This window comes from Oryzias latipes, chromosome 21 (genome assembly GCF_002234675.1).
Source record: "Oryzias latipes chromosome 21, ASM223467v1".
Lineage (NCBI taxonomy): Eukaryota > Metazoa > Chordata > Actinopteri > Beloniformes > Adrianichthyidae > Oryzias > Oryzias latipes.
In genome coordinates, this window is record NC_019879.2 from 19,723,013 (window position 1) to 19,739,032 (window position 16,020).

General features: G+C 40.9%; 2 protein-coding genes across 4 annotated transcripts in view; one reads left to right on the plus strand and one right to left on the minus strand.

Moving 5' to 3' along the window:
• LOC101160383 (sacsin-like) overlaps positions 1-11,702 on the plus strand; it is a 37,254-nt gene extending 25,552 nt beyond the window's left edge. Inside the window, exon 8 of the mRNA XM_023951212.1 lies at positions 37-11,702. Coding sequence (XP_023806980.1) covers positions 37-4,139 — 4,103 coding nt within the window. The 3' untranslated portion in view covers positions 4,140-11,702. The remainder of the gene's footprint in view (positions 1-36) is intronic.
• Positions 11,703-11,872: 170 nt separating this feature from the next.
• The window catches only part of dip2a (disco interacting protein 2 homolog A), an 82,826-nt gene continuing 78,678 nt past the window's right edge, over positions 11,873-16,020 (minus strand). For all 3 annotated transcript variants that reach the window (XM_023951216.1, XM_023951214.1, XM_023951215.1), the window contains 6 exons: positions 15,667-15,728; positions 15,515-15,572; positions 15,312-15,386; positions 13,902-14,076; positions 13,658-13,781; positions 11,873-13,581 (listed from right to left, as the gene is read on the minus strand). In XM_023951216.1, the coding sequence (XP_023806984.1) occupies positions 13,329-13,581; positions 13,658-13,781; positions 13,902-14,076; positions 15,312-15,386; positions 15,515-15,572; positions 15,667-15,728 (747 nt within the window). In that variant the 3' untranslated portion in view covers positions 11,873-13,328. The remainder of the gene's footprint in view (positions 13,582-13,657; positions 13,782-13,901; positions 14,077-15,311; positions 15,387-15,514; positions 15,573-15,666; positions 15,729-16,020) is intronic.

Genomic DNA, 16,020 nt, shown 5'->3' on the forward strand with positions numbered 1-16,020 from the left:
TCAGTTTAAATGATAAGCTTAAACTTTTAAATGCAGATGTCTTCAACGTCATCATCCTTGATGCTGTCTGTGTAGCGGAATACACAAGAAGGTATTTACCACATGACTGGAGGCAGACAGAAAAGGCTCTTGTTTCGTGGAACATCGGGAGCAGTGAACATCCACCTTCAGACTGGATTCATCAGTTCTGGAAATTTCTTGACAGTCATTTCAAAGATTTAAATGATTTCACTGAAATACCTTTGATACCCGTCAGCCCTCTGTCCAACAGTCCTCCTGTGTTGCTAGCTAAACTACAACAGAAGACAACTCTCATTTTTCAGAAAACCAAGAAGAGTAGTTTACCAGACCAAATAGCTCAACTAGTGACCAAAGCTGGTGGCACTGTGGTGAGAGGAAATGACTGGCTCAGGCATGCAGATCTTGATTTATACGTGCTTAGTCCATCTCCAAGGAGTGTCTTAACGATCTTGTCAAATGTAAATCTTAAACATCTGATGAAATGCCTTGAGTCCCAACCTTTTGCAACCCTGGAAGAGCTGAAAGGCTACCTCTCTGGCCTAGATTTTCTCTCAAACGCAGACAGAGATTTACTCTTGTCACTGCCCTTGTTCCAGTCCTTGAAAGGCCTCTGCATGAATGCCAAATCACAACAAGCAGTACTACTAACAACCAGCCCAAAAGTGCCAACAGACCTGCCAATGCCAGATTCACATATCCAGTGTACTTCCAAGACTGATGAGAGATTCCTACAGCTGCTCAAAGTACAAATCTTGGGACCTGCTGAAGCTGCAGTTGTCCTTGTCGAGTTAATTGAAAGAAAGTCTTGCAGTGCTGCAGAAACAGAAAAAATAATGACTTGGATTTTACAACATGGCAGCATCCTTTTCAGTCAAAATGAGGTATTGAAATACAGATGCAGAGACTTGAGATTTATTCAGAGAAACGGAGAACAGACTAGGGTTTCAAGCTTTTTTGATCCAAGAGTAAAAACCTTTGGAGACATCTTTGAGGCCAACTTCTTTCCCCCACCTGTGTACACCAAAACAGAACAGATGTTAGAAACTCTGACAGAGCTTGGTCTAAAAAGAAAAGAATCAGACGTGAAACCAGAGCATTTATTGCAAGCTGCCAAGTTGGTTGAAAAACTACATGCAAACTCTCAGAGCAAGGCTTTGAGAAGATCTCAAGTTCTCCTTGGTATAATGGACTCCAATGATCTCCTGTCAGTGTTTTCTGCCGAACAACTTCATCAACTCAAGATGATAAGGTGGCTACAGTGTGATCAACCTGGTCAGGAAAAAAGGGAGTTGTACTCCCCAAATGAAGTCAGACACACTATGTATGAGCACATTGTAGGTTTCGTAATGCCTCTGACAGACAAGCTCAGTGAGAGAGTCAGCAGCAAAATTGGTCTCAAACAAGTGCCTCCACCTGAGAAAGTGACAGAAAACCTGTTGGTCCTAAAATCCAAAGCAAAGGAAATGACAAACCCAGACACAAATGCAGATTTCAAACAAAAACTTCATTGTATTTACAGACACATGCAGGAAAACGTATCTGCTTTTGCAGCAGTGATGGACAAAAAGGAGTGCTGGCTTTGGGCCCATAACCAGTTTGATTCACCTCAGAAACTGGTTCTTAACTACCCAGGTGGTTTAGATCTGAGCTCTTACATTGTCAAAGTACCAAATGAATTCCTGCCATACAAGAAACTGCTCCAGGAGTTTGGTCTGAGAACATCACTTTCAGATAAGGAGGTCATTGCCATTTTGTATACCATCCAGAAAAGCATTGAAGAAAGACAACAGCCTTTTGCAAGCCCTGCTGAGGTAAAAGTGTCAACAGAGATTCTTTGCTGGATATGGAGACAGAAGAAGGAGGTTCCTGAAGATATACCAGTGCTGGTTGTCATAGAGGATGAACAGTTTACCCTTAAACCACGGTCAGAGGCCCTAATCTGTGATTTGGACAAAGATAAACTGAAAAAATTTCCATTTAGTATTGAGGAAATGTACATTGTGCATGAGGAAATCCCAATAGCTGCAGCTGAATGGTTGAAAATTAAGTTTCTCAGCAACCACATACTTGCTCCAGAGTCACTAGGAATTGAACAATTTGGTCAAAGGGAACCAATAACCACACGTATCAAGAACATCCTTAAAGAGTATGATGAACCAAATGACATCTTCAAAGAACTCATTCAGAATGCAGAGGATGCTGGAGCTGATACCTGCAAATTTATGATTGACTTCAGAGAACACAGAGATCCCCCAGAGAGTCTTATTGATCCCGGCATGTCCCTTTGTCAGGGACCATGCCTTTGGGCCTTCAACAATAAACAGTTCACAACTGAGGACTGGGAAAATATTGTCAAAGTAGGATCAGCATCAAAAGAAACCAAAGTGGAAAAGATTGGAAAATTTGGACTTGGCTTTAATACAGTTTATCATGTGACAGATGTGCCCTCAATCCTTAGTGGCAGCAGGCTTCTCATACTTGATCCAAATGTCACACACCTCAAGAAACACATTCAACACCAAACAAATCCTGGAATCAGACTGGATCTCTCTCAAAAGAGAATCTTGGATTGCTTTCCTGGACAGTTTGCACAGTATGAGCACATTTTTGACTGTAATTTCAGCAGACAAAGTCCTCCTGAACCTTACACAGGAACTTTGATTAAATTGCCCTTCCGAAGTGAAAAAGAGGTTCTAAGATCAGAAATAAGTACAAAGGTGTTCTACAAACATGATATCCTTGCTTTGAGGGATTATTTCAGGGAAAATTCAAAATCATACCTGCTTTTCCTGAAGAATATAAACACATTGTCTCTACAACGTATTTCGTGCACTTTATCAACTCCACCAAAAGATGATGAAATGGAAACGATCCTGACCATCTCCAAAACTGTGGAGGAGTTAATTACTATTGAGGAAACAAGCTATTCAAAACAGGACCAAGCTGTGAATTCACTCCAGAAAATCGATGCAAAGTGCAAAGACATTATTGACAGCTGCACACTCAGCATTATCAAAATGACTAGCCATGAGCAGTTTGGTGAACCTGAGGAGGATTTCTGGCTCTTGTACAACTGCTTTGGAACAGGTGCATCCTTGGAAAAGGTCCTTCAAAAAAACATTACAGCTGTCTTCTCTCTTCCCATTGGAGGAGTTGCTGTGCCTTTGCAAACAAATCCAGACACTGGGAAACTGGCCCCTCTAAATGCAGACTTTGTTGGACAGGCGTTTTGCTCCCTTCCCCTTCCAATTCACACAGGTCTTCCAGTAAACGTAAACGGGGCATTCGCTGTCATGAGCAACCGCAAAAGTTTGTGGCAAAGTGGAGAGAAAAGGTCATGGAATGAGGTTCTTCTTCGTGATCCCGTAACAACAGCATACATCACTGCACTTTTGGCACTGAAGAAAATGTCTGAAGAGAAGCAACTGGAAAGTTACTACTATCATTCCTTTTGGCCCAACAGGGAGAAAGTGAGTGACAGTTTCAAGCCTTTAGTAGATGAGTTTTACTCATCCATTGCTCAGCAAGCCACTGATCTGGAGCTCTTCAGTGATGGAGAACGCTGGTGCTCAATGAACAATGCCATGTTTTTACATGAGAGCATTGAAGAGGATACAGACATTGGCGCACTTGCAGCTCAGATATGCAAAGAACATGTAAATAAACCCAAATGTGTTGTTTCTCTTCCAGTGTGGTTGAGAAACAGCTTCAAACAGTGTGGATTACACAATATTTTACAGAACAACATAATGACTTGGACAAGATTTTATCAAGAGGTGGTCTTTGAAAACCTTGATGTCATAGACCCTAAAAGTAGAGATGCCCTTGTGCTACATGCTCTTGACCTCAATAACAAAGACATTAACACACTGCTGGTTCACCATCCATGCATTCCTACATCAAATGGCCAACTTCAGTGTGTGAAAAAACTTGTAAGTCCAATGGGAAAAGTGGCCTGTCTTTATGAACCAAAAGAGGGACGCTTGCTTGGAGGTACCAAAAATGACTTTCTCTCACCAGAGAGAATTCAGCGTTTGTTGGAACTTGGAATGACAAATGACAATCTTCCATTAGAAGAGATTGCACTGAAAGCAGAAAGAAGGCATATGAACATTTAAAGTGCCTTCTTGAAATAATGAAGAAACACACGGATGACCAAGACTCTTGTTCCTGGGAAACACTGAGGATAACTGCATTTATTCCTGCCTTTTCACCTGGTGACATAAAGATGGAAGGAAAAGCTAACCTTTACAAGCCCACAGAGGTTTTCACAGATGAATGCTCAATGCTTGTTAACATGATACATCCTGTGTTGGATAGCGATGGTCTGAAGATACACAATGCTGATCCAGTTCTAGAAATGTTGGGACTGCAGAAGAATCCAGATTCAAAGACAGTACTTTACCAGCTTCAGAAAGCAAGTAATCAAAAAGGATCAACTGACACACCAATGCTTCACAAGATAGCATACACGTGCTACAAATTTCTTGACCAGCGGATCAGTGAATGTGACGATATTGCCTTATTTTCACAACAAGCAAACTCATTTCCATTCATTTTCATAGGTGATACATTTGTGAATGTCGACCAGGTAGCAGGAAGTGATAAGTTTGAAGCAAAACCATACCTACATGTACTTCCAGCTACCTTTAAAAGTTGCAGGAATCTTTGGGAGAGTGTGGGTGTTGCCAAAACGTTTACTACAAGTCACTTTCAGTCTGTGCTTCACAACATACATGCAAAGTATAAGAGCAAGCCCCTGTCAAAGGGTGATCTGGCAATTTGCCTGGCAATTTTAAAACAAGCCCTACACGAGACAGATGAGATAAATAAAGATGACTGTCTGATACCAAATGCAAAAGGAGTTTTACAACCAGCAAGTGAGTTATTTTTCAATGACAGTCAATGGATTCCAGTCTCTCCAAGTGTCACCCTCTGTCATGAAGACATCCCACGTTCTATGGCTCTTCACTTTGGAATCCAAACAATCCGACATCACACCCTTGAACGCTTCACAGATGACAACTTCTCTGCTTTTTCCTTTGACTTTGAACAGCGTGAAGAACTAGCTGTTAGAATTAAAAACATCATCTCAGCCTATTCGTCCAAGAAGGACATTCTCAAAGAGTTGATCCAAAATGCTGATGATGCAGAAGCAACAGAAATTCATTTTGTTTGGGACAAAAGACAACAGGGCAAGGAAAAAACATTTGGAGAGAGATGGAACCATCTGCAGGGTCCAGCCCTGTGTGTGTTCAACAACAAAGTGTTTTCAGATGAGGATTTAAAAGGGATTCAACAGCTGGGAGAAGGAGGAAAGCGGGAAACCCTCGGAAAAACAGGTAAATTTGGGGTTGGATTCAATTCTGTGTATCATCTGACAGACTGCCCCTCCATCCTTACTGGAGACAAATTTCTTTGCATTTCGGATCCAAACATGAAATACATTGAAACCCAACCAAACAACCAGAAACTTGGCATTGGCTATAAACTAGCTGACACATTCAAGGAAATGTATGATGATGTCTACAGATCCTTTCTTCCAGAACAATTCTTGCTTGAAGAGGGCACCATGTTCAGACTACCTCTAAGGACAGAATACAGTGCAAAAAATTCCAGAATATCCTGTCAGGAAGTCACAGAGCATGACATGAGAGAACTGTGCTCTGCCCTGTCAGATGATCCTGAAGGACTAATTCTATTCCTGAAAAACATTTGCAAAATAACAGTACATGAAATTAATAATCAATCAGGAAAACTTCAAACTATCTTTGCAGTGGAAAAAAGTTTGCCACAAGAAAACAGAAAAGAAAAAGATGAGTTTGTAAAATCTCTTCAAGATGCTTTGGAATCTCAGAGGCCTGTAACTCCTCGCACAGTTTTCTATAAAACCACAGTCTCTACTTCAAATAAAAGACAGAGCACATGGCTCATTGCAGAACAATTTGGGTCATCCAAAAGCAGGAAAACTGTGTTTGACAAACCTCCTCAGGGTGCGATAGCTGCGCTGGTGAGCACAAAGGGAGCAGATGTATCTTCGCTTAGCAGATATAAAGGCAGAGCGTTTTGTTCCCTTCCCCTGCCTGGGGTCACTGGACTACCAGTTCATGTCAATGGAAACTTTGAGGTGGATTCTGGCAGAAAAAACCTCTGGAAAGAAGATGGCCAAAGTCAGAAATTAGATTGGAATGAGTTCCTGACTCAAGATGTCATTGCTCCACTTTATGCAGAAATGCTTCACTACATCAAGCAGAGAATTGGAGAGAAGACCGTTTCTCTTGTAAGTCTTGAAACCTCTTTCAGTGCCTCTTATTTGAAGTTTTGGCCTATCTTCTCTACAGATGTTAACACAGAGTGGCATGAAATGATACATGAAGTGTACAGGTCAATAAAAGAGAAAGGCTTGGACCTCATTCCAGTTTTAAGAAGCTCCACACGAAAAGTTGCAAGTCGGCATATAAAAGAATATACCTTTGACTGGTGTAATCTCAGAGAAACAGAGATAACTAAAGTACCTTACCTGACACATTCTAGTGATGACATGAACAATGACATTTTGGAAGCTCTCGAGATGAAACTGGTTCCTTCCAGCATCCTCATGGACAAGATCTGGAAAAGTTTCAAATCAGCTGGCATTGAAGTAAAAAATGTCTCCCCAGCTGCTGTGCGGACTTTCTTACAAGCCAAGCTTCTAAATGATCCAACCAAAACAGACAAGGATTTACCCTTGCCATTAACTGACACTCTGATCAGAGATAAAAGAAGATGTTCACAGCTTTTGAGCTTCTGTTTAAAAGATCCTGATTTAGAAAAGATGAAACACAATCCCAACTTACTTGATGGCGTCCCGCTGCTTCTCACAAGAGATGAAGTTCTGAGAGTGTTTGACCCTGCATCTCCAAAACTGATATCTTCTCATGAAAACCTTTTCTCAGACTACAAGGACAACTTTGCAGATTATGAAACCAACAAGAGTCACATAAAGATTCTCAAAGCTTCCAACCTTGTCAATAGCCTGACTCTTCCATGTGCGGCAAAGTATTTAAAGCCATTAATTCAACAGCATCTTCAGAAGTGTGACGTTGATCTAGACAGCGGTCTTCATGTTCCAAATGAAGCAATGGTGTACTGGTTGGAATCACTTTGGAGGTTTCTTTATAGTGAAGTTAAACCTCAAACATCTAAAAAAGATGGAAAAGCTCAGACTTTGGAGGATGTCTTAAAGTTCTTCAGTGATTGTTGCATTCTGCCTGTTGTGTCCACAAGGTTAAAAAACAAGCGTCTCCTGCAACGGATAACCAACATAAGAAGTGTAATTGAGTTTACATCAGAGACCAAAATAACAAGCATCCTTTTCAAACTTGGTTTTTTAAAGCTAGATTATATGTTCTTTTATGAAGTAAACAAGGAATTTTTTCGTTTTCTACGGGATGAACTAACGGATGTAAATGACAGCAATTCAGTGCTGGATCAGGTCTGCAACATTAAACACTCAGAATTCTCTCACCTCTCAAGAGATGATATGATAGCATTGCAGAAGTTCTTGCAAACTGGCCTGTCCATGTCCAAAAACAGCAAAGAGGACCAGCCGAAACTCAGATCTTTGCCTTTGTTTGAAACAGTGCAGGGTGAACGAGTGAGGATCGATGGACCAAAAGCTGTTTTTGTCCTCAACAGCACACATTTAAGGAAATTTACCGATTTGATTGCACTGCCAAAAGACGACAACATTTTTCTCAGTAATAACTCAGAAAACTATGATTTGTCACAAATGCTGAACATTCCAGTCCTGAACGATTTGGAATATTTAATGAAGTTCATTTTGCCTCATGCCCACAACCTCACAGAGAACGAGATTCTTCAGTCGCTGAAGCTGTTGCTCTTAAACCCTTCAGAATTTTCAAACTACAAGGATAAAATCATCTCCACAATGAAGACAGTCAAGCTGATCCGCAGTTCTCAAGGTCAGATGGAAACCGCATCGTATTTCTTCGACGACAAAATCGAGCTTTACAAGAAAATGGTTTCTAAAGACAGATTTGTGCCTGAAAGGTTTTGGACAGAATTGGGCGAAGGAAATGTTCTAACACCAAGGACCTTAATCCAAGATTTTGGAATGAAGCATAAAATATCAGAAGAGGATATCATCAATTTTGCACTCCAGTTAGAATCTGAGGCAAAACAGAGCCAAAATCTTAAAGAACTGGGAAAAAAATCATCGCTGTTGTTGAAAGAAGCACTTAACAAAGTGAATGCTGACAAAAAGTCAGGGGAAAATCTGTTGCGCAGCATTGCCCACATTCCTTTCCTTGTTCCTATGAAGATTCGGGAAGAACTATGCAAGTATCACCAAGCATTTGCAGCCCAGAGAAATGTTGTTGAAATTAGAGCCTCTTTGATTAAAGTGGATCCAAAACATCAAGATCTGATTTGGACCTCAATGCCGATTATAGATCTACCAGTTAAGATCACAGGGCAGCTCCTGCAAAGGATGAAGAATGTTGGAGCTCATGAAAAGCCACCAACACATTTGGTGACGGCCAACATGAGGAACATTTGTCAGTCTCCTTGTTCAAACGAGCAGCAGATCATAACACGCGCTGCAGTGTTTCGAAGTGCTTACGCCTTTCTGCAAGCTGTAGACTTTCCTGCAGAGACACTGACAGATCTACCAGTGGTGTTGGTTGAAGAAGACACTCAGCTTGCCAAGGCCTCTGATGTGTGTCTCTCCCTCAAAGATGATCTTGAGTTCAGACCTTATTTACACAAAATTCCTCCTCACGATGCTTTGTTTGGTGAGTTTTTTAGAAAGATAGGTGTGAAAGACGCACCCACAGCAGGGCACTTCTGCAATGTCCTGGCAGCAGTCCATGCTGATTCCAGAGATAAGCAACAGCTGAACGCTAACCAGCTAAAAACTGTCAAACGAGCTGTTGAGCAGCTGTTTAACTTGTTGAAAGCTCAAGGAAACGCAATCCGGGCTCTGATCTGTTCTGATGGTGAAATCTTGTATCTTCCCGCAGTGGATGGAAAGTTATACTCCTCATCCTCCCTTTTCTACAATGACACAACCTTTGAGACCAAAAGGTTGGAGGAAGCTCTTGAAAATAAGTTCCTGCTGCTTGAGAAACTCAGCAAGTGTCACTTGGATTGTGACATCTATGAGCAGCATCGGCTGGTGCATCTGCTACCTTCTAGTTTACAGCCTAAAATGTTGACTCAGTTAACTCGGGAGGAAGTGGTCGAATCACTTTTAAAACCTTGTAAGTTCTTGACTGGTTGTGAGTTTAGTGGATGGTTCAATCAGCATCTTTCTTCTAAAGAATTTAGACATGGACTTGTATGTCTTCTTAAGGATCAGTCTCAGGGCAAAGTATCCCAGAAAGAGGCCTCAGAAATGTGTGACAGAGCCTTCGGCAGCATTCAGATTATCTGTTGTGAGAGCCTGGCAACAATGCTGTGTATGGATAATGAGCAACTGGACAAAACTACCAGAGAAACTGATGTTTTTGTGAGAAGAAAGCAACATGGCTGCACAGTGTACTTGAAACACAATGAAGACATGGCTCCCAAAGTGCTAAATGCTATTAACATGGCATTAACAAAAGAGATGAATCTTCTTCTTGGCCACAGACTTACATCAGAGCATCTCCAAGTGCTTGGACAGCTCCTTCTGTGTGATGATCTCCAAGATGTTCAGAAATGTTTGGCCGACAATAATATTCATGACAGTGCGGACACGGAGAGTGTTCTTTTCAATCCACCGGATCCAGGTACAGAAATTCCTGAGGAATGGCACGACGCGTTAGACATGAGCTTCCTCAACAACTTTGAAGAGGGCGAATATGTTGGCTACAGGTTCAATGACAAGTACATTTATGCAGTTATATCAGAAGAGACTCCTGGAGACGCAGGGCGATGCTCTCAGAGATACAAAGTAGACGTTGGACAGAATGAGTTTGTTGAAGTCAGCCATCTGGACCTGTATCAGTTTAAACGAGAAAAGACCCCACATTTGCTTTCTATGGAACTGGAACCACTGGCAGGGGCCCCGCCACGTTCCTCCAATAAATCATCAAGGCCATTACCAGCTACATTACTGGAAGCTAAAAGTGAAATTGACAGTTGTCTGACTGCGCTCTGGAGTCTTTCTTCTGAGGAGAGACAAAAAGGAATCAAGCGGCTTTACCTCAGATGGCATCCTGACAAAAACCCTGACTGCCCTGAACTCGCAACAGAAGCCTTCCAATATTTGCTGAATCGTATTGACGAACTCACCAAAGGCGAGGGGGGGCCTGCGAAGCAATCCAGCTCCTGGGGAAACTGGGATTTCAGAAACTTTCATGAGCAGTGGAATCGGGAGGCAAGATTTCACAGAAGCAGTCGAGAAAGATCCTTCAGGGGCTGCAACTCCAACAACTTCTGGACCCACTATACAAATATTCCACCGCCAAACAAAGAGGAGGCCCAGCGCTGGTTCAGGCAGGCTCGCTGTGATCTCGATGCTGCTCAGAAAGACTCAGACGGAGAAAGCACGGAGTGGTGTCTTTTCAAAATCCACCAAGCGGTGGAAAAGGCTCTCATAGCTGCAGAGTTTAAACGTACTGGTCAACGTACCGCCAACAGCACCATTTTGGCCACAGCTGAAAAAGTTTCCCGCTACCACAGCCTGCTGAGGGATCTGCCTGAGATTGTAGACGATCTAAAGAAGCTGGGAGTGGACAACAGAAAGACTCAGTACCCCAGCTGTCACGCTTTTCCTCACATTCCAAACGGACAGTTTCAATCAGAGGATGGAGTACGTGCGCTGAACAAAGCCTCTGAACTTTTCAGTAAAATACAAACATACATTCAGTGAACTCAGGAAGACTCAGGATCTTTACTTGATGCATGGCGTTCTGTCAGTTTGCACGTAAAACATCCTAGAAAGGTGGATTTTCATTTATGATTGATTTTTATCTAGAATATGAAACAACTGTATGTAACTGTTATAGAAGTTGATTTTTTTTAAAAGGAGCTATTATTAACATTCCAATACTGAACAATTCTCTTTCATTTGTATTTGTTGTTGGGGATCAACACATTTAATATTGTAATATTTTTTTCTTTTTCCCCCTATATATTTGTGGACCGTGTACTACTATAGTTATATAAATACATACTACAATATATACTAGTAGTAAAATCCCTTTGTGATATTGAAAATATACAAAATACCAATTTCAATATAACCTTTTTCTAGTGTTTAATCATACTTGATTCATAGTAGTTTTGTCTTATTTGAATTCCAGTTTTTTAAACTGAAGGTTATTTTTTCAGATAATGCGTACACTTCTTATGATGATTTTAGAAAGTTTAATGCTCTGATATTTTTGTATGTTACCTCTTGCAATAATATTTTTAAAATGTTCTACTGAGTTCTTTACAGAAAAAAAAGATTTTATTTGTTGAATTTGTAATATTTGGAAGCAGTTGGTGGTTAAAGCTGCAATTTTGTCTCTAAGCAATATCTTTGGAGGTTTTCTTGGTGATGTTAGCTTTTATGTTTCTCTGTGTTTTTTAGAGAAGATTTAAATTCAGTCTGTGTAGGACGTGAGGCAACATGGGAACCATTTATTTATATCTAACGGTCACTTTTCTGATTTATGCATTACTGTAACAAAATAAATTGATAAAACACAGTTAAGTGTCATTTTCATTATTGTGTAATATTCTTAAACTGTTAAACACATGCAAGTAAGTTTGGTTTTATTCATTTTCTTCCACAGTTTGTTTACAATGACCTAAAGTTAGACTGTTTCATCAGGTTAAGGAAAGGGTGTTTGCTCTATTAAAGGTCAGAGATGACACATTTTAAATTAAAAGTACATTTTTATTAATTATGAAATCATGTTATGAAAATAATGACAGTTACCCATAGATCAGACAAGTCTTTTTCCGTACATTACAACAAAGGTTGTGACATTTCAGCAGTTGTCTCTTCAGGCTGAAGTGTGCGTTGTCTGCTCTTCTGAGTCCCCTGTTCCTTACTCTAAAAATAATTTCAAGTCTTTAAATGCATCAGAATTGGCTGCAAACAACTTTTTGGATGTCAAAGATTCTCAGGTTTTCACCAGAATTCATCGCCTTCTCTCGGCTCTGCGTCTTTTAATAATTTACACAAAATTCTGTACATAATTACAGCAGACTGGAGCCGGTCTTTGAGTGGATGTACACAGAAAAGCAAAAAAGAAGAATTTACAAGGATACTTTATAAAACAAGCTGCAAGTTTATGGTGCCATGAGTGTATTAGACACTTGCCTCATATGATTTATATGCAGCATATCAAATCTCAAACTTCTATTCGGCCGTATGGCTTTGGAAATGAAGATAGTAAAAATCGACAACAAACCAAGAGTTTGTTTCAGTTTTTTAACCTTTAGCCTTAAACCACAAATACATAAATAATGGGCTTGTGTGTCAATAGTGGCTGACATTTGGATCGACACTTTAAAGCTAAATTTAAACCACGTGTCCAATTGTATTTTTCACGCCAGTGAGCAGCTGACAAAATTGAGCCGAGACGGAAACAGGCATTTGAAAAAACACTTAAGGCTTCATTTACTGTGTCCTTTAGCTCGCTGTTAATAGAAAGCAACAAGTATTGTCCTCTCCATTGCTCAGCTGATTGGCACTTGCTGTATGCGGTCATTCAAACAAACAGTCTCCACATTACACTTATTGCATTTTCAGATAAAACACTAATCTGTGGTTTAGATGCAGAAGTAGAGGGTTGAGTCCTCACAAGATTAAGATTGTGTTCAAAACTTTGCCAAAAACTCCAGAATTGAGACAAACTAAGAATCTCCTCTAAATCTACTGCTGTTAAATTCTCAGTTTCTGGATGAACAGGAGAAAAAAGCCAAGTTCACATTAAGCTGGAAAAGCTTTAATGTTAGAACTTGATCTTAAATTTGATTTTTTTTTTACATGAAAACAGAGGACCTAAGACAAACTCTGAGACTCCCCGTCAGTCCTATGGCACAAGCGCTCACCTAACATTCATCAGTTTGAGGATAACAAAATAAATTATGTTAATGGCACACTGTAGAATCACATGACAGACCATCTCGCTGCTTTCCGGTGTTCTGAGTCAAAAATTCATTATTTCCCCCCCAAACATCAGAAACTCAATAAAAAAAATGTAAAATGCCCTTAAAAACATTGTTTGCTGAGGCGAGGATCAACATGGGGTCTGCCACAGTCTGAACCTGCAGGAAGCCCCCATTTTTGTATTTTTCTCCTGTGTGTTTCCTGCTACTGGGCCTCACATGTTATAAGCTACATATATGGGATCCAGCTGGTCAGCCAGGAATCCATCTCTAAGGTGCATGCGTTGCTTTTCGCCTCTGGAGTTTATGGGTATGACTCCGGGGTCCACCACCACCACCACCCCCACAATGAGGTAGTGCTCCTCCAAGACAACATTGGTCACCAAGGCAACCAGGTCTAGAGCCTCCTGCTCTGATCCCTCCAGCTCCACCACCACAACCAGGAGATTGGTCCAAGTAAACACGGCGCTGTAAGCAGACGGGGTAGTTGGTAAATGTCTGGATTAACATTCGTCAACTGAACCGGAAATCGGTAAATTCTCACCATTCAGCGATGCTCTTGTGAGACCGAATAACAGACGTTTCAATGTCGATGGGGTGATACCTCATCCCCCTCAGCTCCAATGTTTCATCAAGAGAGCCCACCACATACAGGGCGTCATGGCGCTCTGAGACAAACAAGCAGAAACAAACTCAAAGGAAATGCTTATGCTGACATAATGATACGGAGTCAGACCCTGTTATCCTTCCTGCAGTGAAACAAATGAAAGCAACAGGGGAGAACTCACCTCCACTCGCATCAGTCAGCTCTGTGCGCCGCAGAAAGCCCAGGTAACCGGTCCTGGCCCAAACCGTCTGAGTGTCCCCAAAACTGAGTTTGGTGTTGAAATGGTCTGTGTGCAGCGCCTCCTCCCCGTAAACGGTGTAGTAACCTGTGGCATTATGAGGACCGCTAACCCAAATCTATGACACAAACACAGAATCCACAGGCTTTATCTGTCAAGATCCAAGAAGTTTCCACAGAAACAAAATCCTCCCTTGTGTTGACATTATTGGTAAATGAAAAAATAGATTACATAGAAATAGTGAGGATGGGTAGGGGCCTGTTGCTGTTAAACCAAATGTATAAATAATCTATTATAATCAAGCTGCCTGTTAGACTCTGCTGGTTTCAGTTACCCTGTGAAGCTACCATCAGGTCGCCCTCAGCAAGGTGCGTTCAAGTGACCGTTTCCAATGAAATCTCTGCAAAGCGTTTTGGGCCGCCGCATTCAAAACTCTCGCATACACGTGTACCTTCACACATGTTTGGATGGCGTCTCTTTAAAAATAAAAAAAAATGATCGTGGAGGATAAATTAATAATTGCAGTTTATGCCCAGTTGGAATTCTATGACACCAAGTCTTTCATATATCAGAAAGGAACTGTGAGAGAAAAAGCCTGGAGCAAGATTTACACCACTTCAACATTTTGTACAAAGCCCCTTCCAACTGTAGCTGGCGGACATGCGCTAGTAAACAACAGAAAAAAAGAAGTCGTCCCTTCATGCTTGTCCATGTGTGGCCATCATATGTTAAACCCGTGTTCTAGAATGCATACTTGGTGTGAACGTATCTTTAGATGTTTGCTCAATGAACCCTTTACCAAAATTGTAGTCTAGAAAAAAACCCTGTTTTTGTAACAGTAAGGTGTTCAACCAAATTGTACCAACTGTCCAACTTGCTTTCCACAATTTTTCTGTTAATAAACAAAGTACTTGAAGTAATGGCCTCTTTAGGAACTCAATTCTAAAAAGGAGAAGAGTCTGTAGACTTCCAGCTCCTTCCTTGTAAAGCTTGTTCCAGCTTTGCTTTTGAGACCTAGATTAACCTTGCTTCAAACAGTCCAAGACTCTTTAAACCATGATTTTGGACGCTAATCCTTTCTGAATTGTTAACTTTGATATCTTGTATTTAATTTGTAACTTAACTAGAATTAGAAATGGGTTAAATGACTCGTCTTCCGTGGTTTTCCTGAAGGTTTTTGCTGTTGACGTCTTAAATTTAATAAAGTGTTCAGATAGAAAGAACATTGTTCTTGTAATACAGTTAAAATACCTAAATAGATGTACTCCAACTACAAAAACCCAATTCAAAGAAGGAAATGACAGCTTGAGAATGAAGTTGTCTTCCAAATCTTGACATGATGCTTTGACTTACCTCTCCAAGATGAGAGTCTCCCAAAGGTCCCTTGGTTTCTGTGTTTGCAATGATCACTTTCACTCCAGGAAGGATCTACACAAAACAACCAGACCTGCTTTAAGTTGAAAGAAGTAACTACGGCAAAAAAATAGGAAAAAACTCCTTTTGACAGCATCAAAGCCCAGTTATGTTTGATTCAGCGGTTTCATTGGACTTTTTACCTTTCCAGATTCCATTAATGGTAAGCTGTGTGGTGACCCTTTCTCAACAAGACGAACTCTGCAAAAACAAACCAAAACAAACCAAGCTTGTCTTTATCTGTTAGGTAGGTCGCTTTGCAAAGACTACTTTTATGGACAACCCTCCTTCCTACCTATCATGTCGCAGCGCTCTCATGTCCACATAAACAGTAGTAGGGTCTGGACCAGCAGTGCCCTAAAAAATGAAAGAAGACCAATTATGTCTATTTTAGTTTCCTTGGTTTTTGGCCTCATATGACAGAGGCCAGTTGGAGGAAAGGTGGAAACTGATTATGGAGTAGCTGCTGGCAAAGCAGGGGGCAGCCAGAAGCCAACCAGCCTGTGACAGTGTGATGACATATATGATGCAGTTACATGTACTGTCATATTCTAGTAAACATATTACATTACATTACTGTGCCATTGCAGTGCTGTATGGATTCCTTGGGCACTGTAAAAAAGTGCACACATGCCACAGGTCTCAAGAT